This window comes from Manihot esculenta, chromosome 12 (genome assembly GCF_001659605.2).
Source record: "Manihot esculenta cultivar AM560-2 chromosome 12, M.esculenta_v8, whole genome shotgun sequence".
NCBI classification, from domain to species: Eukaryota; Viridiplantae; Streptophyta; class Magnoliopsida; order Malpighiales; family Euphorbiaceae; genus Manihot; species Manihot esculenta.
The window spans coordinates 36,791,203-36,816,803 of record NC_035172.2 but is presented as its reverse complement, the minus strand read 5'-3'; the positions used below and the strand labels follow the sequence as shown (position 1 = coordinate 36,816,803).

The following is a 25,601-nucleotide window of genomic DNA, read 5'->3' as shown; positions in this document are numbered from 1 at the left end:
TCTGACAAGAAGTTAACAGATTCCTATAAAAGTCCATAATTAGTTGTGGCAAGCCAGAATCCCAATCCATTCAAACACCATTCTCATTTTTCAATGGGGGACACAAAATTCTTTTTGTTTTTGTTAGAAGCCATAACATGAAAAAATTTAGAATTTGCATCTCCCTTCGCTAACCAATATTGTTTTGACCAGAGAAGATTACTATATTGGTCCTCAACTGTTTGCAAAAAATTAAGATCAACAATTGGTTGTTGTCATAAAAAAGACAAATGCCTCTTAACAGAATTAAGTTGATCTTTAAAATCCTTATGATAATTGCAAACCCAATCATGCAAAAAATTCGAGCAATTTTTAACCGATCAACCACCAAAACACCTTGAGCTCGCTGCCAAACCCGAAGTGACAATCTCCCTACAATCCACTTCTAAATTCCATGCATTTTCAAATCGAAATTATTTTTGCATATAACGTCTGATATTTACCCCTAAAGAAAGAAACAATGGTAAATGATCAAAAGTTGGAGTATCCAAAACCTCTAATTTTGCCATAGGAAATAGTGTAATCCAGAAGCTTGTTGTCACAGCTCTATCCAACCTTTTTCGGATATAATCATCATGACACCTGTTTTTCCAAGTAAAACGACACCCATAATAGCCCATATCACTCAATTGACAATCGGCTAAAGCTTGACGAAAACCTTCCATTAGCCATTTATTATATCGTTGAAATCTCCTACCACACACCAAGTCAATTCAAATTTGACAAATAATGACCATAATAAATTCCATCCTAACCTTCATTCTCCTCTATCTGAATAGCCGTAAAACCATGATAGTCTCCATGGACTCAAACCATCGACACAAACTTGAATATCAATATGTTGTCTTGAATAGCTTATTAACTTAGCTATAGAAGACTCTCTCCAAAACATAGCTAAATCGCCTCCAATTCCTATTAGATCAACCACAAAAGAACCTTTATAACCCAAAGCCCACTTCACCTTCAATACCTTCTCCTGTTTAACTTTTGTTTCAATGAGAAAAATAAAAGTGGGATGCTTCTCGAACTCAAGAACAAGGGCTCGAACTATACGTAGGTTCTCAAACCCACGACAATTCCAACTAAGCGAACTCATTGGACCTAGTGGGCCTAGAAACGAGAACCTTCCTGTGTGAAGTTTTTTGAAACCAACTTGTTAGTTTCTGGTCCATCTTATCCCCATCTGACTCATCATCATGTACGTTATTCTCATTTGTAATACGTCTGCGTTTTGTCTCCATAATGATAAGGTTTTCTGTTGCATGTAGATCAAAATTCAAATTGTTAACCTTTTCAACCTCCTTTTCCAAATTAGAATTTTGAACTGCAGGTTTATATGCTGCATCCGCCTTCTCTTTTTGCGCTTTGGACGACACTCCATCCCCAGCCGGACCGCCGTCATCCTCCACCAGAAAATCACGTTCAGAGACTAACCATGGCGATCCCATCTGCACTGAACGATGATACTCAGCTCGCATCCATGGCTCATAAGGAAACTTGTCTCTAGGAACGTTAGGCCGATCAAACAGTTGTGGACAATGCTGATCTGAGTGTCCCAAAATGCCACAAAAATAACAAAACGTGTTCAATCTTTCATATTTAAAATTAAACCATATCCAATCTCCCCCTGGTTTCTTAATATGAATTCGCCGTTTCAAAGGCTTCCTAACATCAATGGCCACCTGAACACGCATATATTCCTTCCACAATGGAGAAAAACTTCGAGAATCTGCTTCAAGAAACGTCCCAACAAAATTTCCAACATCAGTAGCCACCCTTTCTGAAAAAAATCCAGGTATAACATCATGAATCTGCACCCATATTTCATATTGAGTAAGTTTCACAGCCCTAGGATTCTCATTAGCCTTTAACTCCCGAAGTAATAAAGGATGTTGTTGATAATTCCATGGGCCATCCTTAAAAACATTATACACATCTTTATCATGAAAAAACTGAAATAAGAATACATTTTTCCAAGTTCTTTAACGTTGACACTCTTTCGCGGCCGCCAAATATTAGCCATAATGGTCTTAAAAGTATTGAAATTGATTGGCCTCTCCTGTAACACGCGACCCACCACACAGTGCTGCCAATCTGAACCCGGAAGAGTTTGTTGTGGCTCCTCAGACTCAGCAGCATATTCAAGACCACCCACACCTTCATGCAAAACCAATTGACGATTAAGGTCATCCATGGAATCATCCTCCGTACCTCCTTGCTTCATATCAAAAAAAGAAGATAAAGGAAGAAAAGCTTGATTTATAAGAAAAAACAAAGAGAAAAGAAATAGCAGAGAAAGAAAAAGAAAAGATCACGTACATAAAGCCATTAAAATGACTTTAGGATTCTAGACTTGTTATGCAAAACAAGAGGAAAGACTCTCTAGGGACAGCGAGAGAGAGAGTATAATTTAGCAATACCTTTAGTTATGCTTATTTCGTGTTTATCCTTTAGCATCGTGGAAACAAAATATAGTTATTTTAATTGTAAACAGAAATGAAGTGTGTGTATATATATATGTATAAAAGGCAGTTATGTATATTACCTTATAGTATACAAAAACACTAACATTTGCTCAAAGGAGCCCAGCAATAAATAAATAAAAAAGCATTAGAAAAACAACATTACAATGTTAGCAGGGCAAAACCAGTGCGAATGAAGTAGGACTTGTAGACCGTCGGTAAGAGATTTTGGTATCAAATTCTGACACTTGCATCACTCCCGTTGCCCGAACCATAATAGTCATAAGAATAAAGATAATATATTATCATCATTATAAATTAAAAAAAAAAGAAGAAAAGCATTATTGAAGTTTTTCTTAATGAAATTTAAGTTTAATTTGATTGATATAAATATAGTTTGATTCATTAATTAAAAAATAATCATCCAAAAATTAAAGAAAAAAATTATTTTTTAGTACTGTTAATAAGTAAATAATTATATTTTTAAAAATATATTAAAATATCATTATTTTATATTTACGTAAACTAAATCATCATTCAATCAAATTTCATCAATTTTTATCATTAAAAATATATCAAAATTCTTATTTTTTTTTTAAAAAAAGAAAGATTATTTATTTATAATACGAGATTTATTGATGGTAAAATTGAGTTTTAAATTTTTTTTTCTTTCGTCCTGCCTTTATTTTTAACGAAAAGGATAATCAATAATATTTTAATAAGTTTTTAGAAATATAAGAATAAAAATATTTTAATAAATTTTTAAAAATATAAGAATTGATGTTTAAAAATTGAATAATAAATTTTTAAAAAAAATTAATAATCAAATGATGTTAATAGTCAAATCCAAAAAATAATTCCTTAAGGATCAATTAAGGTGTATTTGGAATTTAAAAAAAAAAAAAACTAAAGTGTATTTGGCTGGGAGAAAAACATTTTTTAACATATATAATTATAAAGTACTAAAAATAATTAAAAATAAATTTGATAAACACTACAATAATAAAATGTTTTCCAAACTGTTTTCTTCAAAAACAAAATTTTTTCTTTTCCCTGACAGTTTTGACCCTCAAATCAAGTGGACACTTAAGAACTTATAATAACTTATATTATGAAATTATTTAATTTTTAATGTAGCAATATAATATATCATATTAATAAAGTGGGTGTATAAACTGATTTTAATGCATGAAAAAAATATATTTTCTTTCAAGAGTTAATTGTTTCACTGTATTTATTGCAGTGTTGTGACAATACTTTTTCAGAATATAAATAAAATCAAAAAAATTATAGAGGTCAATTCTATAATTTTTCTGAAGAAATTCGGATTGAAATTTAAAAGAGAATATAAAATAATATATAAAATTTAGAGTATATATTTATGGCTGTTGAAGACATATTTTTTCCTTTTATAGAAAAATTTTATTCTTTGTCTGATTGAGTGAACTTCTGTTTGAAGATAGAATCCCTTACTTTAAATAAGGGAGGGTATTTTTTGAGAACGGTTTCACTTGACATCTACTGTGAATTTATTTAATTTATTTAGTTATATAGTTTTAATTTATTTTATAAATTTAACAGCGAATACAAAAATTGCAAAAAAAATTTGAATTTATATTGTTTTGTTTGCTTCTTATTGTAGATGAAGTGGTTGTTAGAGGACCTTAATGAGGATATTGAGAGCACATGGTGTCTGTTAATAACACTATTAGTTAAATGAGATTGAGATGTCATATATTTACTTTTTACTACTCTACTCCATGCTTACGGCTTTGCATGTCTTTGTTGAAGGTGTTTTTGGCTACTTGAAGGCTAGATTTGCTTGAATTTGGCAGAGGCAGAGTCTCAGGCTGTGTTGCAGAGACTTTCTTCCAGTGGCAAGAGCAAGACCGAGACCTTAGGTTAGCAACCTCATGGACTGGGCCATTCTCTGGCTGGCTTGTGCCTTCATATCTGGGCTTTGTAGATATATTTAAATAAATTTAAATATATATATTTTTATATATTTAAATTTAAATATTTTTAAAAATATTAAATTTTTAAATAAAAATTATTAATAAAAAATATTTTTTATATAAATTGTTAATTAAAATATATAAAAATAAATTTAAATTTTATTAAAATAATAATAATAATAATAATAATAATAATAGCCTAAATAAATTTTAATTTTAAAAAAATAATAAATCACCGAGAATTTGGATCGAATTAAAATTTTATGTATAAGTATTTGTTCTGTATTTATTTATATAAATAATTAATTTAATATAAAAAATATATTTTATTATAATATTTATAATTTTTAAAAATTAAATATTTTTTAAAAATATTAAATTTTTTAAATAAAAATTACTAATGAAAATATTTTTATATAAATTATTAATTAAAATATATAAATGTTTTGCCCACATTGAACGCAACCGCGTAGGCAAACAGGGATGGCCCTCATCTGATATTTCCCTTTAAAAACAAAAATACCCATTCATTCTCAATTTCAATTTGGATACTCGAGAATTGAGATAAAAGACCAGACTTGGTGGGTGATCTTAATTCCATTCCCATTCCAATAGCCATCATTTTGATTTCTGAATAAACCCAAAACTACCAGAAAAGAAAGAAGCCACTTCAGGAAATTTCGCAGCAGTAGTCATCAATCATCATTCATCATCTCTCCAAGGGAAGAAAAAGAAAAGCCATGGACAACGAAGATTCATCGTAAGTTACCCACAAAAATTTCTCTTCTTTCTATCGATCTTTCCACAGAAAGTATTGACTATTCATAGAAAAATGTTTATATATCTTCAATTGTCGGTATGTGAGCAGGTTTGAGAGTAGCGAGATGCTAGCCTCTTTTCTCACATCCACACCATTGCTATCTGAATCATGGAGGCTATGCGATCTAGCCAATACGATGCCGTCGCAAGGTTTTGTAGCAGAGCAGACCGGAAGCGTGGGTTATCTGGCCTTTTCTGGTGTTCAGCTGGTGGCAGGGCCCGACCCAACCTCCGCCAGGAATTTGGAACCGCTTGTTACTTCTGCAATTGGTCTTTTCTCTCCTTTGCAACATCAAATTGATGGAGAAGAAGAAGAAGGACAGGAGCCCGTCATGGTTCACGCTGGGCTTTTGCGGGTCTTCTTATCTGTCTATAGCAACCCAAGTTTTCAAAACCAGGTCAGTTTTACCATTTCTTTATTACCAATGAGCTCATCATATTGCAGCTGCCTTAAAAGCTTAAGCTTTTATTTATTTTATTAAAAATATAAAATTATTCTAAATATTGATTTAATTAATTGGCTAGCATGCGGTAAAATTAAACTCTATAATTAATAAATTAAATATTTTAAACTCTGACAATTTATCACATTATTTATTTTTTATATAACAGGCTCCAATAGAGGACTAAACTCAAGAAATCATAACTTTAAAAATAATTTTAGTACTATTACTGAATTAAAATTGATTAATGGTATTTTTAACACTATTTATGATAATTAAAAACAAAAACAAAGCTATTTAAAATAATTATCATTTTCTCTATTACAAAAAATGATGTTTTGTATATAGTTAATAAAATTAAAAAAGTATTATATAAACATGCATTATGCAAAATAATACTATATATATATAAAATGTACAAAACATTAAAATAAAGTCTTATTATGATTAATTTACATTGTAGTTGGCCATCATACATCATTGACTGGGTTTATGCGTTAAAACACGTCTCTCTCTCTCTCTTTCTTTCTTTTTGAAAAAAAAAAAAATCATTAGTACTAAAATCAAATGAACAAAAGCATGACATGGCAGTTTCAGAATTTTCTTTTTTCTAATTTGGTAGACCATTTTCTTACATTAATAAAATTTATACATATAAATGGAATAAGAAAAAGAAAAGATAATAAATCTGTCTATAATATGATTGATTTTCAATATTGCTAAAACACATGTTTTAATCATAATTTCATATATTTAATGTATTCTTATTTTATTATTAAAAGAGAAGAGTAGCAGTCAATTTAGGTTGCGTTGGTGTTCATCTCATCCTGTGGTTGACCCGTTGTTACGCGTGGTGTGATTTGATATATTTTTCTTTCTTTTTTTTTTTTTTTTTTGGGTCAACCTTTTTCTTATTGCCTTTTAGTCTGACCTACAATTTGAGCTTTCAGACTGATAAGATGAGATTCGTAGATTGATTATAAAAGCAAAAATGCGTGTGGGCCCTATAATAATAATAAAAAAACTAAAAGCATCAAAGTTAGAAATCAACTACTATTGCACTTTCTCAATTCACTTCAACAACCCTTTTTAATTATTTTTTGGACCTAAACTTCTCAAAGAAACTTTATTATTATTATTATTATTATTATTATCATTGTTAAATTAGTGATTTTTTTTTATTTTGAAAATTAATACTCAAATCACCTTGTACAAATTATTTATATAGAATTAATTAAATTATGAAATCAGATGCAAATAATTGGCCAATTGTTATTAAACTCATTTTTATATAAGGTTTAGCCTATAATAGCCAAGTAATTCATATAATATTTCATTTAAATTAATTGTGTTGTTCGTAAAAAATATCAAGTAAGGATTTGCAAATGAATTTCATGAAATGTACTCATACGGATAAGCTCTGAAATGCAGATGTTGAAAATATTGGAGAAAAGCAAGTCAATTGTGATATCAGGCCATGGCATAGGAGGAACAACTGCTGGACTCTGTGCTCTTTGGCTACTGTCTTACCTTCAATCAATCTCTTCTACCATCTCAGTGTTATGCATCACTTTTGGTTCTCCGTTGCTGGGTAATGAGTCTCTTTCCCGTGCCATTCTCCGCCAGGGATGGGCCGGCAACTTTTGCCATGTGGTGTCAAAACATGACTTGGTTCCAAGGCTACTCTTTGCTCCTCTTGCTCCCCTAACTCCTCAGCTACATTCCTTGCTTCAATTCTGGCAGCTATCGATGACTTCACCGCACTTTGCATTGCTTGCTGCCAAATTACCTGATGAAAGCAAAGCTGAAATCTTCCACACTGTATTAGCTTCCCTGAATGGTTTGACGCAAGCAGAAGAAGGGAAAAAGGTAAATTGCGGCTTTTGGCCATTTGGGAACTATTTCTTCTGTTCTGAAGATGGAGCTATTTGTATTGACAATGCAACATCTATTATCAAGATGATGCACTTGCTGTTGCTGAGCAGTTCGCCAAGCTGTAGCATTGAGGATCACCTTAAGTATGGATACTATGTTCGGAAACTCACTCTGCAGGTTCTGACGAGGACGAGTTTCCCACCTTGGGAGCTTCCTGAATCAAGCTATGAAGCCGGTGTTGCACTGGCTTTGCAGTCCTCAGGAATAGCTTGCCAGGTAGGTGTTTTCTGTTATTCTTTTGTAATTGACTTTATCACAAATCTAAGCTACTGTCGTTATTTTTTTATGCCATTAAGATTATGAATTGAATCTGTAGGATGAACATGTGGCTCCACCAGCCAAAGCTTGCCTGAAATTGCCAAGGCGAACAGGACGTACACCAAACCTCAACTGTGCTAATCTAGCAATTAAATTGTCTAAGATAGCACCTTATAGGGCAGAAATAGAATGGTACAAAGCATCCTGCGACCAGTCTGATGATCAAATGGGGTACTATGACTCTTTCAAGCAAAGAGGAGCCTCCAAAAGGGGCTCTAAAGTCAATATGAACAGGCTCAAGCTAGCTCGTTTTTGGGATAATGTAATTAACATGCTGGAAAACAATGACCTTCCTCGTGATTTTCGCAGGCGAGCAAAGTGGGTGAATGCATCTCAATTCTATATGCTCCTTGTAGAGCCACTAGATATCGCTGAGTATTATAGAACAGGAATGCACCGTAAGAAAGGTCATTATATTAGGCATGGAAGAGAGAGGAGGTACCACATTTTTGAAAGGTGGTGGAAAGAGAGACCAATTAAAGAGGAAGAGCAGAAAACTAGAAGCAAGTTTGCAAGTTCCACGCAAGACACATGTTTTTGGGCCAGGGTGGAGGAAGCTAAAGAGTGGCTAGATAATGTGAGAGATGAGTCGGATCCAAGAAATCAGGCTCGACTATGGTCCGACCTTGATAACTTCGCAAGATATGCAAGTGAATTAGTGGAAAGAAAGGAGGTCTCTAAGGATGTAGTAGCAAAGAATTCAAGCTATTGTCTATGGGTGAGAGATTATGAGGAATTGAAATCACAATTTGTAGGTGCACCCCAGTTTCCAAGTATTATGGATAGGGAAGTTGTTTCTTAGCTTCTCGTTTCAAGGATAATGTCGAATATCACCATTTGTAGCTTTTACACTTGGTATATACAATATTGAGCTCTGTCATCAGAGTGATGATTTTTTATCTTGCTCAAAAATTGTGTGAAGCCATTAGCCGGACAAACATTTCCTTTATAAGAGGAGTCATTCAATAGAAAGGTGAAACAATTGACAAAGAAAACAAACTATAGCACTAATTGAAAATCAGTCGAACAGCCTGTAATGGAACTTGGGGATTCCAATGATATATGTGTTTGAATTTGCAATTGAAGTTAAACCTTTTCATTTGGAATCTCAATATTCCTAACCGGTCCCTTGAACCATTTTCTCGCATCCAACACCCACCAGAGCATTATCAAACTCAAAACAATTCCCAAAGCCACCGGTGAATAGTTGAAATTATCCCAAGAAATTGGGTAATAAGTTGGCAAAAGAAAGACAGAACAGGTATAACAAATCCACAGAAAGGCAATGAAACAAATTGGCCTTCTTGCTTTGCCCAAATAAAATGGCCCAGCTTTGAAATTCTTCTCAGCCATTACCATTCTAGCGAAAATTGGAACTGCATAGCCACCAACCCATCCAATCGTGCATATGGAAGTTATGGCAGTGAAGACTACATTGACTTTCAAAATGGGTAGTCCTAGCAGAATGCAGACGGCTGCACAGAGCCACACTGCATTTGAGGGAACTTTGTGCTTCGGATGCACTTGTCTCCATACTGATGAAAAAGGAATTCCTTGATCTCTTGATAGAGCATACACCTGAAGCAAAACATAAATATGTTAAGAAAATAAGTCTGCACTGACTTGGTGCAGCAAAGAGAAAATGTTGTTTTCTTTGAAACTTCTATGTTGGCAATCAAAAAGCAACATATGCTTGAATTTTGCGAAAATAGAGAGAACCTTCATTCTGAAAAGGCAGCTGTGGAGCAGCAGTAGATGCTGCTAAATAAGTCTTAAGAAGTCCAAAAGCAAGCTAATTAAGCTCCTCTTAAAATCAAATATACTTACCACTCTGGCTGCACTGGTGGTGATTGAAAGCCCACCGAAGAAGAATGAACCCCATATGACAAACAGTAAAACGATTGCTCCAGCAGAATTATGGTACCTCCCATGAAATGCATCATATAGTATTTGAGCTGGCACAAATGCTCCAGCAGTCTCATTGGTTGTATCATATAGGTAGTTGAAGTCCTGAGAAGATTGCAAGTAAAATAATAGATTTGGTATAATCCAACTGGTGCTTAACTTTTTCCTTTTTGAACAGATTAAGATGGCAGTTTATACAAGTTTATTTACATACAATTTAATTCAGTAGACTCCAAAATGACTAATTACTAAGAAGATGAGTTGAAGCATACCTGAATGCTAAAAGTAAGCGCCAAGATATATGCCCATCCAAATACTGAAATGATGCCAATGCTGGTAAGAATTGATATAGGACCATTTTTATCTGCACCTTTTGTTTCTTCTGTAAGATGAGCTGCTGCATCATATCCATATAGCGAATACTGACTTACAAGAAAAGATAGAACGACTGCATAAGGTTTGCTTGATATTCCTGTTGACTCGGGTGCCATTTCGAAATGTGTAAACACATATGAACCAGATTTTCTACTCAGTGCCACTAGGGGGAGCATTATAACAATCACCAAACCACCAATAACCTATCATAAGAAATTGCTATCAAAATTACCATTGGAGATATTACCTATAACAAGTTCAGCTATTTGCTTAGTCTGAGTCGTTGAAAACTAAAATAGAGATTTGATCAATAAGATGTTGCATGATGCCCTTTATATATCAGACTTGGAACAGTTAGAACTACTATTAATATTTGATCAATAAGAATCCATATCATAAATTTTCCCAACATTTTTCTTAAGAATCAAACAAAGCATTGATGTCTATAAGTGCCTCTCCACATTGAGGATACGCCATCCACAGTCTTCTCTAGTTAATTGATAATTTGTGAAGAATTTCAACCATAAAGCACTGCTAGATTTGATAATTGATAACTAATGCAGAATTGACCGTTACTACTAATCCAGATGAATCATCTTTCTGTTTCTCCTTTAATCGTTGACCATACAGAGAATAAATTATTTTATCCAGCCAAGTAGAGTGATTAGATAGCAACACTGCACCCATGAAAATCATAAAAGAAAGCATATAGAAGGCGTACCTGCCACCATATAGAGATTACATCAATGAAAGCAATAACTTCTAATGCGAATGTGTTGAGAACTGCCCATATAACAGTGAGGCCCATGTATATGCACAAGAAGAGCCATTTAGGAGCAAAATATCCACCATCTTTATTTGTGCCTGTGGATAGTAAGATTATACTCTGCAGTGTTTGTGAACCTGCATATGCCTTTCAGACAAATTATGCAAAGGAAAAAGAACAAAAAAAAAAGAAAAGAAAATAGTGATAATCTGAATTCCATTTCAAAATAGTATCAAGTGGAATTGATCAATGCCCATTTGATTTTTGAAAGAAATCTACCTGAGTACCAATACCAGCAATGAGTCCTATAGTCTCAAGCCAAGCACAACACCATGATGCCAATGGACCCCATCTGGGGCCTGCTAAATGGGCTGCCCAGAAGTATAGAGAGCCAGTGGTCTGTTCATTTTACAACTAAGAGCAAGTTAGCCGCCTAAAGCATAGTTTTCTCAAGACATTTGTGTTGGAATTTAATCACATATCACACACATGAAAGAAATAAAAACATAGAATAAAGAAGAGGATAGAAGAAAGAAACCCAAGTTCTCCCCAATAATTTCAGATCAATAACGTCAAGGCAAAAGAGACAACACTCTGGAGAGCGAGCTGCCTTTAATAGAAAACCCTCGGGCCTCATCAATATGGAACAATTGCTACAAGTTATGAAAAGATTGGCAAAGATCAGAGAGAACATACTGGGAAAGAGGAACAGATCTCAGCCATTGCAATACCCACAAACCAGGTGAAGAATGAAACAACAACCCAACCCCAGACAAGACTTGCAGGACCTGCATATAAAAGGCTTGAACCGTAAAGGGGAGTAATCCCAGTGAAAAGGGTCATCGTGGAAAATGATATTGCCAGAGTCTTGAACAAAGTCTACAAGCAAAAATGAAAAAGAAAACCAAACTTAATGACACCAGATGAAACAAAATTACAAGTAAGATAAAAAGATGTATAAAGTAATACCATTTCTCTTCTGAGTTCCTGCCTGTAACCCAGCTCATTGAGGCGCTTCTCCCCGGAATCCATTGCTGAGAATTGTCAGTTGAAGCTGGAGATGAAATCGCGCTAGTTATAAGGGGATGGTTGTCTTGTCCATCAAAAAGAAGGGCTTGACTTGATGCATATTTTATTCGTAGATTTGAATGGGGGCAGGCAAGTCAAGTTATACAAGTCTCTGTTTGCTGTGGCAACGTTTGAATTATCGTTAAATGGGTTCCCTCCACGCAAACGGCTCCACTTGGTTTTCAGCAAAATGAACGAGCTTTTTTGACTTTTAAAAGCTGCTGCTTGTCTTCACACAATTGGAAAATTGGAAATTTTTAATTTTTTTTTTCAATTTATTTTTACACTTTATATATAATTTTTAATTATTGCCAAATTAAGTTTGGATCTCCACAATCATAAAAAAAAATAATTACTTTGAACATAATTAATTACTAAACAAAACACTACATAGTAAGATTAAATTATTATTTAAATGGTCTAATTAGTATAATATAGTAAATAATACGTTTAATAAAAATTATAAAATTTAAGGAATCGCACTCACAGTTTTAATTTGGTGGTAAATGTATTTGAATGAATTTAAAATGTCTAAAATTTAAGAAAAAAAAATGTGAAGGAAGAAAGGAAATTAAAAAAAAAAAACAATGGGAAGGAAGAAAGGAAATAGTGGATGGTAAAACATGTTCTTAATTATTTATAATTATAATATTTTTTATTTAAATTAATTTTAAAATATATATATAAATTAAAATTTTTTATTTTTAATGTTTATATAAATAGTTAATCTAGCTTATATTAAATTTTAATTTGAGATAGAATTTTATAAAAATAATTAAAAGAATTTAGAATTTGTAAAAAGAAATGAACTTCTAGGCAAAAATTAATCAATTTATTTTAAAATTTTAAAATTTTTAAAATTAATCTAAATTTTTTAATTATTTCACAATTTAATTTAAATTTTTAAAAATTAATATAATTTAATTTAAAATTTTTAAATTTATTCTCGATCACTATTAAATCTTTAAAATCTTAATATTATATTTCATTTTTATCTGTTTGGTGGAAAAAATAATAATAAAATTTCTTTTTATTTTTTAATTATAATTCCCTTACTCTTAATATAATATTTCTACTTATGTTTTCAAGTGGTAACTTATACTATTAAGAATATTAATAGCACAATTATAAATAGTACGACTATGATTTTTATTTTTTATTTATTACATATTTTTTTTATAACAAATAAGATATAATTTATTATAATGCATTCCAGTAAAGTATTTAGAAAATAAAAAATCAATAAATATAAAACTTGTAATTTTTATTAAAACTAGTGCAATTTTTATTGGAACTAATGATAAATAGAATAAAAAGTTAAATATATGATTTTTACATTAGGCTAGAGGAGAGGAAGATAAATAAATTTAAAAATTGAGTTAAATTACATTAATTTTTAAAATTTTAAATTAAAAATTATAAAATAACTAAAAATTTTAGATTTTTTTATCAATAGCTAGTTACCTGGCATATAAATATAATAAAATAATTTGAGATAGTCTTTTTGATTCAAGTTTTAAACTTAAATATAATTACAATAAAAATTTACAATTTTACTAATTTTAAAATTTTAAATTAAATTATAAAATAGCAAAAAAATTTTAACTTTTTCGTGCAAATACACCTTAAAGAAAAGGTAGAACTCCAAAATTTGGACATGAATGAGCTTTTGCTATTAAGAAAAGCCACTTATCTCTTGCTTAAGAATGATTATTTTAAGCGAAGGAAACAAATGTTTACAAATCTGTTCATCTTTAAAATTAAAATATTAAAATGAAATTATTCTCAGGTACTATATCACAGAAAGATAGTTTACTATAAACCAAAAGAAAAATGTACAAATAAGAAGACATGTAGATTCAACCTATAAAATTCTTAGTTCATGATAGACCAATTCAAGGAAGAAAAACCTTCCGTACAAGTATTACAAGCTTAAAACATCAGGCAAGCAAAGCTTGCAATGCCGGAAAATGAGAAATATCTATGGATTAATGTTTCAATTTTCTTTTTCTTTCCTCCTTTATGGGCTGTGCTGCTACTAAACGCCAACTTCCAACAAAATCTTCAGAATACAGGCAGACAGATTTTCAATTACACAACAAAATTTTAGTAGTAGCTGGATTGGTTCCAACTTCTGAAGGCGTTAGCCAGAATCTTGCTATTTTATGTAGATGGAGGAAAAACAAAAGGAATGTAACAAGAAATGGGAGAAAAGTACAGAAAGCCAACATACCTATAAAATTTCAATAAAATAGAAACATTGTTCTGAATGAATTTTGCACTTCTCTAGGATTGTTGCTTATATTTACATTGTCATATGAGTGTATAGGTTAGAATCTGCCAGACAACCATGAAGCCTTACCTTCACAAGAATGCTAAGGGACTATCAATTCCTTGCTATCCAGCCAGTCTTTGCATCTCATTATAATCTTAGGGCGTAACTATATGCATCAGTCATAATTTTACTTTAAAAGGTATATATTTAAACCAAGATGAAATGGTAAGCTGAGATGTCAAAATAACATTTTTACAACAGGATTGCTGTGGAAGATCACAATTCACTTATCACCTTATTTATTTCAAATGCCTATGATGACATTCTTGGACATCCTACGTGAATATACTTTGCATGCACAAACAGCCAGCAAATAAAACATACAGTGCAGACTTACACGTCAGCTAGCAGATGCTGGAATATGCAAACTCAAACAAAACCCTTTCTATTTTACCATTTATGAATTGGAGAGAAACAACTATAGCCTATAAAAACTCTGACATGATACATGAACGAAAAAAAAAGAATCTATTCATATTATATAAGTTTCATTGCAACTTGATATAAAGTTATTATGGGATAAGCACATAGGTTACCTTTGTCTTCTCAGGCAGAAGTGTACATTATCAAGCAGACTGTCTTGAAAGCAGCTGCTATGAATGCATTATGCTGTGTTAAATGAATGAAGCACTTCTTCCAACATCATTCTTGTTTGAGTATCAAGAGGATTCTCTGGTTTGTCTGCATGTGATATGTTTAGTAGGTAAAGCTTCTTAGAGGTCACAAATGCAGCCGAGAAGATGTGATTTGAGTTTTGAAGGGAAATGTGATTTGAGGGGAAGAAGAGAGGAATTGATAGAATAGAGTGGAGGGGAAAATGTGATTTGAGTTTTGAAGGGAAATAGGCCTTGGTAGCTTAGCTGTTGAGAGGTTGTTACAAGTTTGTTACAGTTGCAGCTGTAAAAATACTGGCTGGAGACATTCTTTCAGCACTTGAAGAATGAAATCAATAATTCTTCCCTCTACAATTCTAGTTCTCTTTCTCATCTAATTCTATTTCTCTATCTCATCTCCTATTCTCTTTCTCACCCAATCTATTTCTTATTCATCTTCTCCAATTCTCTGTTCCTTCTCTGTAATTTGTTACAGCTTGTTGGACAAATTTATATCCTATCAACAGGTTAAAAAATGCTCAACCACAAGCATAGAAAGTATACCCATATAATATCATCAAGGAACCTACAACTACGTTACATAGCAGATTCTTAAGGCATCAAAACTGAAGAAGAATGAAGAGAAGGATAGCAGAAGGTAGAAACAAAACAGAACTGAGGGATAGTATCGAGAAAGAAGAAGAAAGAGAGGGGGAAAGAATTGAAGAGAGAGAAAAGTAATCGTTGTATTAAATTCACCAGATTGATGTATCACTTACAATCTGCATGGCACAATTCCATGTCATCTTCTATTGGTATGTAACTAACTAATGCACAACTAAATATGATCCTCAGTCATAACAAAATATTATCACATTATACCACAATCAACAAGCTTTATGCATAAAAGTAAACATAAAAAGTCGCAACAGAAATAAATGGTAATTGCTGATTGACATTTTGATCCCTTCTACAAAAGCTAAATCACAATAAAAGAAAACTTATGCTAAAACAACTGTACAGAAAGAAAAAGTTAATAACCTTGAAGTTTCTGATTCACAAAAGCATGAAGAGCATGACCCTTTGACTCAATCAGAAGAATTGGCCGGCTTCCCTTCTTCAAGAACTCTTCACGTTCGCTGACATTAATACTGTCATTGAAGGGTATTATTAGTTTCAAAATTAGATTTAGATTACAAGTTTACAACATAACCTCTTATATATGCAGTATTCATTTACACTATATGATAATTACATTCATACAGGAAGATTCCACTAGTGTGGATAAAAACCTGCTAAGAAATCCAAAGCGTAATCTTCAAAGGCTCCACCTTGAAGTTATAATCGGATTGGCATGAAAGGCAGCCACAAATAAAGTAATTGAGTAAACCACAACCTTTTTGTTGTTCATTCTTTTCCACTCAAATAACATTTGAATGATTAAAACGCATGCTAAATTAGAATAATCAGTCCATATGTAATTGTCCATGCTTACAATTCTATGCTGTTGCTTATTAGTTTTCTATGGAACAGGACAAACCTTGTTGTATACCAGAGGTAGTCAGTGGTATCTTGTGTGGTATTGATGTGATCCACAAAACCCTTCTTAACAAAGTCTGGATTTCCCCAAATCCCAGCATTCTCCACAAATGATTCCCACTTAAGAGCTTTCAAGACTTTATCTGATGGCCTCATATCCTCAGGTACCATTTCAACTACAGATGTCTGGGAACTCACCTGTTGACATATTATGTGCAAGTGCAAATCCAAACTCAAAAAAAGAAATAACAAGGTGAGGTAGAGGTCAAATCTGCTTATTGCAACACAATATGTTAATCATATTTACTACCATGAAATTGTCAGTTGATGTCTGTATGATGATAGGAAATGTTGTTGATCTTCTAATTTGATGATTTTTTTTTCTTTATACTTCGCATTTGGTCATTGATGGCCAGAGTTCTGAAAGTTTTCTTTTAGCTGTCGAATTCATTTTCATCGTCCTTTTAGTAAACAAAATGTGTAACTATTAAAATGCACAGATACCAACAGGGGACTAGCTTTCAGCATCTCATCCTTTCCATAAAAACTGACATCTATGCATTTCAGATAACAAATTTGCACTGATAGTCAAGTCTGATTTCAATTTTCAGTTGAAGCATCATATGTATCATTGTTACACATGTAGAACCAAGAAGCAACCAGAAGTGGTCATGAGAAACGCCGCACTAAATACTACAATTTACTGCTTTATGTAAAAATGCCTCAAGATGTTCATGACTGCTGATTCTTAAGATGAAAACCTTCAAATTATTTAAAGGCCTTCCACCCTCGTGAGAGAACTCCAGATATGATGTAGATCATGTGTTAAGAGGTCCTAGATCAGGCTGATTGGTAGAAGCAGAAATGATAGTGCATAAACTGTAAGTTCCTACCCTAATTTTAAACAATCATTATGCCAAATCAGATGGCATTTCAAGTATCAATGAAAAGTTTACTCAAAGGACCCCTTGAATATGATATACATGGTTTAAGTCATTTCCAAAGTAAACAATATTTTCTCACATTTAGGTTGTGCTTTTTCAGCTTCTGTACATTCTATTCCACCTATTTTGAAAAATAAAAAGTATTTCAATCTTTTGTCCCATTTTCAGTTTATAGTTGTGTAGTTTTGATTATTTTCTCATCAATTTAATATCTCAGGTGCCCTTGGGATCAGAGAGATGCCAATATACCATCGCCACTATGGCCTTCATTATTGAACAAACAAATTTCTAGAGTTTTTATTTGAAGTTTGATCTTACTTTTGAAAGGTTGAGCTGTGTTCTATTCCTTATCACTACCTATTGTGTTAATATGCAACATTAATATTTGAATTTTCCTGCCTAGACCAAGACTATATCTTCAGATATATGCCAAATTAATGATTTTGGAGGATTTTGAATTTTATTTTACAATTTTATCTTATACAGTTTTTTGAGTTTGATTCAATATGTCGCAGAGGCAATGGTTCAGACTATTTGGCCTGGCCTGGCCTAGCCAAACAACTACTGAAACTAACTTTATATGACAATGGAATTAGTGATTGGATGTTTTATCAGAATGCTGACATTTGTAAATATGAGTTACCTTTGCAGTATTGAATACTACATTCTTGCAATCAGGCAGAATGCTAACTGACCAAGCAGGCAGGTGATATGACATATTCCGAAATTCAACAATCTTCTCATTCTTTTCATCTGTGTTAGCAAGGAAGGCAACGCCTGCTCCTGATGCATCAGCAAAGACATCAGCCTACAATAAGTGATCATCAGAAAACACCATCAATTTTCATACTTAGATTGAGGCACTTGAAACATTACAGACCTAAAATTGCACAACTATCATAATAGAAAATATGAGTACTGCATTACATTTACAATTCATAATTGATAGAAGTACCACAACGAAGAGCCGCTCACATCAATACAAATGACTATCAAAATGCAAAGCCAAATGACAAATAGATTGTTCCGAATTCTGGTTATGGAGGCCGTCAGTAGACAGCCCTCTTGTTGTCATGTCCGTGATATCAAACACAAAATTCATAAGAAAGTAAGAAGAAACACCAAAAAGTAGTTTTACTGCATAGCCAGTCTCAGCAAATGCCCCCAATTTCCCTATCACTCCATGAGATGATCAAGTAAAGCTGGAATGATTGACAAAGAAATTTTCAAGATAGGTCCCAGACTTCCTCTTTCTCACTCTCCCACTTACTGTTTCCACTGAGGCAAATGTATCTACCATCATCACCCTATAGCTATCCATTGTCCTTTAAATTGGCAGTTTATATCAGACCTTTCAATTTAAGAAAATGCATTTTCAATATCACTCATAATTTGAACAATCAAGAAGATGACTTATGTGCTTGCCTTTTTCATCAAATCAACATTAGAGATGCTTCAAGATTAGTATGTCCATGTCAAAAAAAAATAGCAATAGCCTTTAGCCAGCTTGTCATGAGAAGAGGTGGCAATTGCTTATCTTTTCCAAGGCCCTACCAATTCAGCAACGCTTCCAGTCCTTTCGTCTAAACAAATGGATAAAAAGAGGCTATATATGTGTGATAAGTACATCATTACATTGTTGACCACAAATTTTTTAGGATTTTTCTAATATAATTGTACATGAAGATTAGAGAACAGCGAGTATGGAAACAACAAAATACTAAGTATTGTGGACAAAGTAATTTCAAATTAATCTAAGTTCACATGTGTATGCAGTATGGACACCAAAAGCTAGAAACCCCAAATAATTTGAACATAATGAACCATTTTCTAGCATGGAAGAACACTTCAAAATACAAAGAGGAAATAAAACATTTTTTTCAATTAAACAGTTCAAGAGTCAAACATAAGACAAACTTCACCTCTTGGGAAGGACCAAGTGACAGATTAACTGGGTTACTGTTCAGCATCGTATGCTCACATAATTTAATAGCCCTATGGAGTTCCCTAAGGTGTGCCCATTTTGGAAGCCTAGGTAACCCTGTCAACCACATGAGAACTCATCAAGTTATGCACCATGCATTCATAATAACATGCACTCGGTTTTCATTTTACTTATTCATGATTTGGAAAGGCAAAAATAAGAATTAACTATGTGCTTCATCAATGGTGCAATATAATAATTATCAATTTATGCACCATGTGTGAATCAGTGAATCATACATCAGAAAAGAGGCTCACCTGCCATGTTATACTCTTAGACAGTGGGTTTATATAATTAGAACGACAAATTATATTTACTCACCATATTCATCTATTGGTGCCTCGTAGTCATAACTTGTTGTAATGAATGGTCCGCCTGAAGTGCGACCGAAATTTGTTCCACCATGATACTAGAGAAAAGGCATAGTGATAAAATTATAATATTAGTGATGTAGAACTAACTTTAAGTGAAGATCAAAATTCAAATGTGGTATGTGCAAAAATGAGAACATGACAGAAAAATAAAATTCATGAGATAGAAGATTAACTGATTTACCATGTAATAATTTTGTACACTGCCACCTTTCTGGAAGAAACGAGCAACAGAAAAAGCAATATCTTCAGGTGGCCTGTGAGGATTAGGGGCCCCAAATGTCTGAAACCTGGAAAAGTGAAAACACTGATTATACCGAGTAAAGAGAAATTACACATGCTCTATAAATTTAATAAGTGCATTCAGTAGTCTATTGATAGAACACAATGGAAAAACTATGATAAAAATTCAAACATCTACCACAGAGAACAAATGGAAAGCCACAACATAAATGGTATCAAGTTATCAACTGAATTTCTTATTTTGCAAGATTCTGTTGAATGAAATTCACAAAATATAACTTAAGTAAGCATAAACCGGTACAAGTTTTCAGCTTGTCATGACATCAGTGGTTTTTTTATCTTTTTCAAGCGAATGAATAATCCCTCCAACACCCCCCCCCCCCGGCATCCTTTCCCTTTCCAAAAGAAGAATTTATTAGAAAGAAAAGACAGTATAAAACAACTTAGAATTTTCTTAGGCTTCCAGCATAACAATTTAATTAATATAATGTATTAATTATAAAGTTCATTAAAAAATATTTCATAAAAAAACAAAAGGAAAAAACATAATTTAAAAAAAAATTGCTGGGGTTTGAACTTTGAACCCCAGCAGCAAGGTTACAAAGAATATTACAAGTGCCAATAGAACTTGTCAATTTGAAAATAAATGACTAGATGTATGTGTAAAAAGAAAAGATGGGATAATCCTAATGACAGATGCTGAACAGGAGTTGAACATGGAAAGCACAGATCAGTGCTTTCCACCACAATGTAAATGTTTCTCCAATGGATAACTTAAATGTAGAAAATTTGAAATTTTGATTTTTAATTCCCTAATCTCTAGTTGGAGACTTGTACAAGTAAAATAAATTATATGTTGTAGTTTTCTTAGAATAATTTTCTGGAAAAGATGACTTGTTTCCCACAACTAAACAAGTCCTTAGCATTCCTCTCCAGCCAAAGGCACCAAACTGGTAAAAATATAGAGAACAACATCATAACCTCTAAGCCTTCTTTCCTCTTACCTTGTACTGCCTATTATCTCTCTCACCTCGATGGTAAACCCACCATCCTAAAAAAATTTTCCAAATACCACGCAAACAAACAGTCTTAAAACACCAAGGAGACATTTATCCATGCAGAAAAATTTGGTAAAAGAAGGATGAAGAATACATTTCCACTAGCTGAAGTAAATAAAATAAGTTTTAAGTAAACAAAAGGGGCAAAATTGCTAAATACCTACCATGCACACATATACCAAAGAAGCAAAGCACCACCTTACAAGGCAAATTCATGCTTTTGCATGATAAAAAAATTCTAGTGAACTTGAAGGAATTTCAAGTTGAGAAGAGAGATATTAGCATACATCTGTCATCTTTAATTTTTAAGCTACAGTATGCCATTTCATACATGTCATATGGAATACTTTTTGCGTTATTCTCACAAGACACAAATGCGACTGGTTTCATTTGAGCTAAAGCATAAGAATGGCTGGATCGATAAAGTTAATAAAATTTCAAGAGCTAATTCAGACAGGATACAACAAAATAGAGACCAGAGGATGAGTAAAAATTACCATCCAGGCCAATTCTCAGTCCAAATTTTAGGCTTGTCTGGAAAAATAGGTTTAAATTGATCGCAGTAGAAGGAATTACAAGTATTTATCTGCACCAAAATGGAAAACAACAAAAAGTGAGGGAAAAAAAGGGAGGTCATGCTTAGAGTTTAGTTTTTCTAAACAAGAAAAGGTGATATCAAGATCAAGTGTTTCATCATCCTTACAAGTATATACTGGTGTAATTAACTATAACAGAATAGTTATCTAATAATTAGATGCATGGTAAATGTAATTGGAAATGTTTAAAACAAAACCTAAAAAAGGCCAAGTGCCATGCTCCGGGTAAATTATTTGCCATTACTATTATTATGCGAGCACAGGAGGGTAAACTTTTTTATAACTTGAAGCATAAGGTATCCTGGGCTTCTGCATCACATTATGTCAAGGGAGACACTAACTCAATAGTCAATACACTCAGCCTAATGCAACAAACTGAAGAAATTGCTTTTGCCAAAGAATCTTGAATATGAAAAATGACAGCACTCCCATATACATAAATATATTTATATTGTTGTGCACTATTATATTATATAACATAGGGAATTTATGTACTCATACCACAATATCTGGAGCATCAAACTGCTGGCACATTGTCCAAGGCACACCAGCATTTAGAGAAACAGCCATTTCAGCTGCCCACATGGCATACCGCTTCCCTCCTTCTCCATAAAAGCTTTCATAGAATCCATATTCATTTTCAACCTGCAATTGCCGCATAAGCCATGCTTACTTTCACTGCAGAATGAAGCTTTTTATTGATAATCACTGCGTACAAGCAACACCTATAGTCTAGAGGTTATAAATAAATACATACATATATATATCATGGTTGTTCACACTACAAATTTCTTCAACACACTCCATTCTACCTTTTTGTTTGATCAATTTTTTTTTTATTGCACACACTTTCTTTTCCAGTAAAATTCTTTTGATATGTTAAATGGAGTAGATGTAAAAATTTCAGAGCATGAACAACCACATCAAATTAATTAGTAAATATTTCAAATCCGTCCTTTTCACTTTTGCATTACAAGTTTATGTATATGTAATTAAAATAGACAAAGGGGGGATCCTATGGAAAACCCAGGTTACGTTGCTTATCTAAGGAAAAAAAGCAGTATACAGGAACAAAAGAAAAAATATAAAGAAAATGGGGGGGGGGAAAAAGAAGAAAAAAGATAAGCACAATTCATCATTAGGCCCAAAAATGTTGTTACGTATTATAAAGGAAAATGTTAAAAGGAAAAGACAAGAGAGAAAAGTAGAAAGTTATTAGTTGTTCTAACAATTCTTGCTGGCGGCTTGTTTTATGATTGTCAGAATATACCTCTAAGGTTGTTATGTGCAGAGAGGCTATATGTATCTAGCCTATCTCAGCAAAGGGATGCATGAATGATAATCAAATTCAAATTTCTCTCTGTCATTCTCTCTCTCTCTCTCTCTCTCTCTCTCTCTCTCTCTCTCTCTATTTCTGTTCTATTATTCTCCAAGCCCAATCCACACTCTATTTCCTTCCTCAGCCACTCTCAGCTTCTCAGTAGCAGAATTAGGGCTGTGAAAAGCTCTTACCAGGCCTAAAATAAGCATGGTACAAAGTTAAAAGCACTTTTAAAATTTGGGACCTTGTTTACCTAAAGAAAACAGTGAAGAGTTCCTCTCATCTTTCCAAAAAACACAGACACAGGCCAATGAAAAAAAAAACATATTCATCAGCATAAGTTTAGAACAAGGGAAAACTTGTTTTCACTTTTAAAAAAGAAAAAATAAGGATTTTATTATGTTTAAACATCAAATTATGGTTAACTTTCCATGTGGAAAATGTTTCCCAAAATTGTTTCATTTTTCCATACGTAAATTTTAAGAAAGAAAAAATAAGGATTTTATTATGTTTAAACACAAAATTATGGTTAACTTTCCATGTGGAAAATGTTTCCCAAAATTGTTTCATTTTTCCATAAGTAAATAGGCCCTAGATAGTTTAAGCCCTTCTCCAGAACAAAAATATTCAAGATGTTGCCATCATCTAAAGAAAAAGCAGAAATCCTCGGCAAGATGAGTTTGTGATGGCTTCTACCAATAATGTCATATAGTTATTAGGTCGGTTAACTCTATCAAGGAAAACTTCAAAAATTCAAGTCTCAAAAGTTACATGTGTCCATTGTCCATACAGAAAACCAAAAAGTTGAAATCATAGTAGCAAAAACAAAATAATAGAATGTTGCTCGAACTTGATGAATGCTGATACCTAAGGAACTGAATTCGCGGTAAAAGATTAACCACAGGGACTACTGTCTACTGTTATACTTGCCTGAGTCAAGATGATGGGACCTCCCTGCCACGCAAAAAGCTTCTCTTGCTTCATTAGGTTCACTATGTAAGTCATGAATTTCTGCATGTGATACTGAACACAATCCAACAGGCAATTAAATCATCAGAGGCAACCACATTTCCTTCCAGATGTATTAAAATATTTTTCTGCGATAAGGAAATTAGAGAGCTAAAGATCCTGTTCAATACCTTGAAGTTATAATTATCAGTTCGAAAGACGGTGTCAGGAACATAATGCAACCAAACAGGTACTCCCCTTCATTCACATAACATAATTAAATATAAAGGAAGTGCAATAAAAGAAAATTAAATATGAAAATAAGAAATTAGAGAAGTTTGTATAAGATGAGAGAACTTAGAATCCAGCATTCACAAAAAATCAGTACCCAAAATTCCATTCTGCAGCAACAAATGGGCCAATGCGAAGAATTAAATACAACCCGGCCTGCTGAACAATCTTCGCAAACTTGACCAGATCGAACCTTTTCTCGAAATAGTACTGTCATTTTCCAAGAGAAACCAAAGAGCTAAGTACAAATAGTCAACAAAAACTACAGAGATAACATTAGAGCAGGTTTTACTAAAATTACACTCACATTGGAGACGGAAGGTTCATGACCGTTCCAGAACACATATGTTTCGATCACATCCACCCCTCCTTCTTTTGCTGTTTGTACCACATCTACCAGGTACCACATAACATTCACACAAGAGATAAACCCAAATGGAGTAGAAAGAGATGTCAGTGATTAATTCAGAACATGGAGGACAGTTGAGATTTTCAATTTTTGTGGTCATCATATAATAGCGAACGAAAAGGAGAAAAAAAAAAAAAAACAAAATGCCAATATCGCAATTTCTCAACCTTCCCTCTATTTCACAGCAGCCAATATAGAGAAAAAAGCTCACATAAATAGTATAGAAAAGGAACTAACCCCAGGGACGCTACGAGGATAATGAATGGCAGCAGAGATGAGAAGCTTTCGCTGGCCATCGATGATGAGAGAGCGAGAATCATAAGTGACATTTCCTCCAAAACACAATGTGAAGGACAAAAAGAAGAACAACAGTGGTAGTATAAGCAGAGAGAAGCAAGTGGGAAGTGCTGAAGAGAGATTCTTCATTTTCCTATGGAAGGAAAATAAAGAAGTGAAGGGATCTGAGGTGCCGTCTCTATAGACAGAGGTTCATGTGAGGCGAGATGCAGAGCATGGATTGGACAGTGCAGTGAAGTTGAGTGAGGTTTTATAGACAATGAGCTATGGAGAGAGGGAAAATAGGAAAAAGAGAAATGAGCATTGGGCAATTTTCCAATCTACGAAAGTCGGAGATCTGTAATTTGCCAACGTCATTGACTCCACACATATCCATTCGCGCAGGGTTTTATGGAGAGACGTAAAGCGGTGGGGTTTTACAGGTTGGAAATTATATTACATGGAAACCGCAACTGCTCTATTCCAAAATACTTATTTTGGATCAGTTCATTATAAATGAATTAAGATATTTCAATGTATAAATAAATAATTTTTTTATAAAAAAAATAAATAAAATTTATTTTATTTATATTTTAAAAATAATTTAA

At 33.0% G+C, this 25,601-nt stretch overlaps 3 protein-coding genes across 3 annotated transcripts; 1 reads left to right on the top strand and 2 right to left on the bottom strand.

Annotated features, from left to right (window-relative positions):
* The first annotated feature begins 4,990 nt into the window (after positions 1 to 4,990).
* Positions 4,991 to 8,883, top strand: LOC110627739 (lipase-like PAD4). The gene is made up of 4 exons (XM_021774096.2): positions 4,991 to 5,216; positions 5,325 to 5,673; positions 7,150 to 7,869; positions 7,970 to 8,883. The coding sequence occupies exons 1-4, from the start codon at positions 5,197 to 5,199 to the stop codon at positions 8,771 to 8,773; spliced, it is 1,893 nt and encodes a 630-aa protein (XP_021629788.1). The 5' UTR covers positions 4,991 to 5,196; the 3' UTR covers positions 8,774 to 8,883.
* A 76-nt stretch (positions 8,884 to 8,959) lies between these two features.
* LOC110627740 (amino-acid permease BAT1 homolog) lies at positions 8,960 to 12,270 on the bottom strand. Its single transcript, XM_021774098.2, has 7 exons — positions 11,987 to 12,270; positions 11,714 to 11,896; positions 11,297 to 11,416; positions 10,973 to 11,164; positions 10,149 to 10,454; positions 9,799 to 9,981; positions 8,960 to 9,549 (listed from the first exon to the last, which is right to left on the bottom strand). Exons 1-7 carry the CDS (start codon positions 12,047 to 12,049, stop codon positions 9,058 to 9,060), a joined length of 1,539 nt encoding a protein of 512 aa, XP_021629790.1. The 5' UTR covers positions 12,050 to 12,270; the 3' UTR covers positions 8,960 to 9,057.
* A 1,612-nt stretch (positions 12,271 to 13,882) lies between these two features.
* On the bottom strand, positions 13,883 to 25,400 carry LOC110627663 (beta-galactosidase 10-like). The gene is made up of 14 exons (XM_043948728.1): positions 24,951 to 25,400; positions 24,616 to 24,701; positions 24,406 to 24,518; positions 24,209 to 24,275; positions 24,000 to 24,092; positions 22,250 to 22,393; positions 21,650 to 21,738; positions 20,036 to 20,141; positions 19,802 to 19,889; positions 19,419 to 19,537; positions 18,140 to 18,304; positions 16,554 to 16,750; positions 16,055 to 16,164; positions 13,883 to 14,147 (listed from the first exon to the last, which is right to left on the bottom strand). The coding sequence occupies exons 1-14, from the start codon at positions 25,141 to 25,143 to the stop codon at positions 14,074 to 14,076; spliced, it is 1,644 nt and encodes a 547-aa protein (XP_043804663.1). The 5' UTR covers positions 25,144 to 25,400; the 3' UTR covers positions 13,883 to 14,073.
* Positions 25,401 to 25,601: the final 201 nt, after the last annotated feature.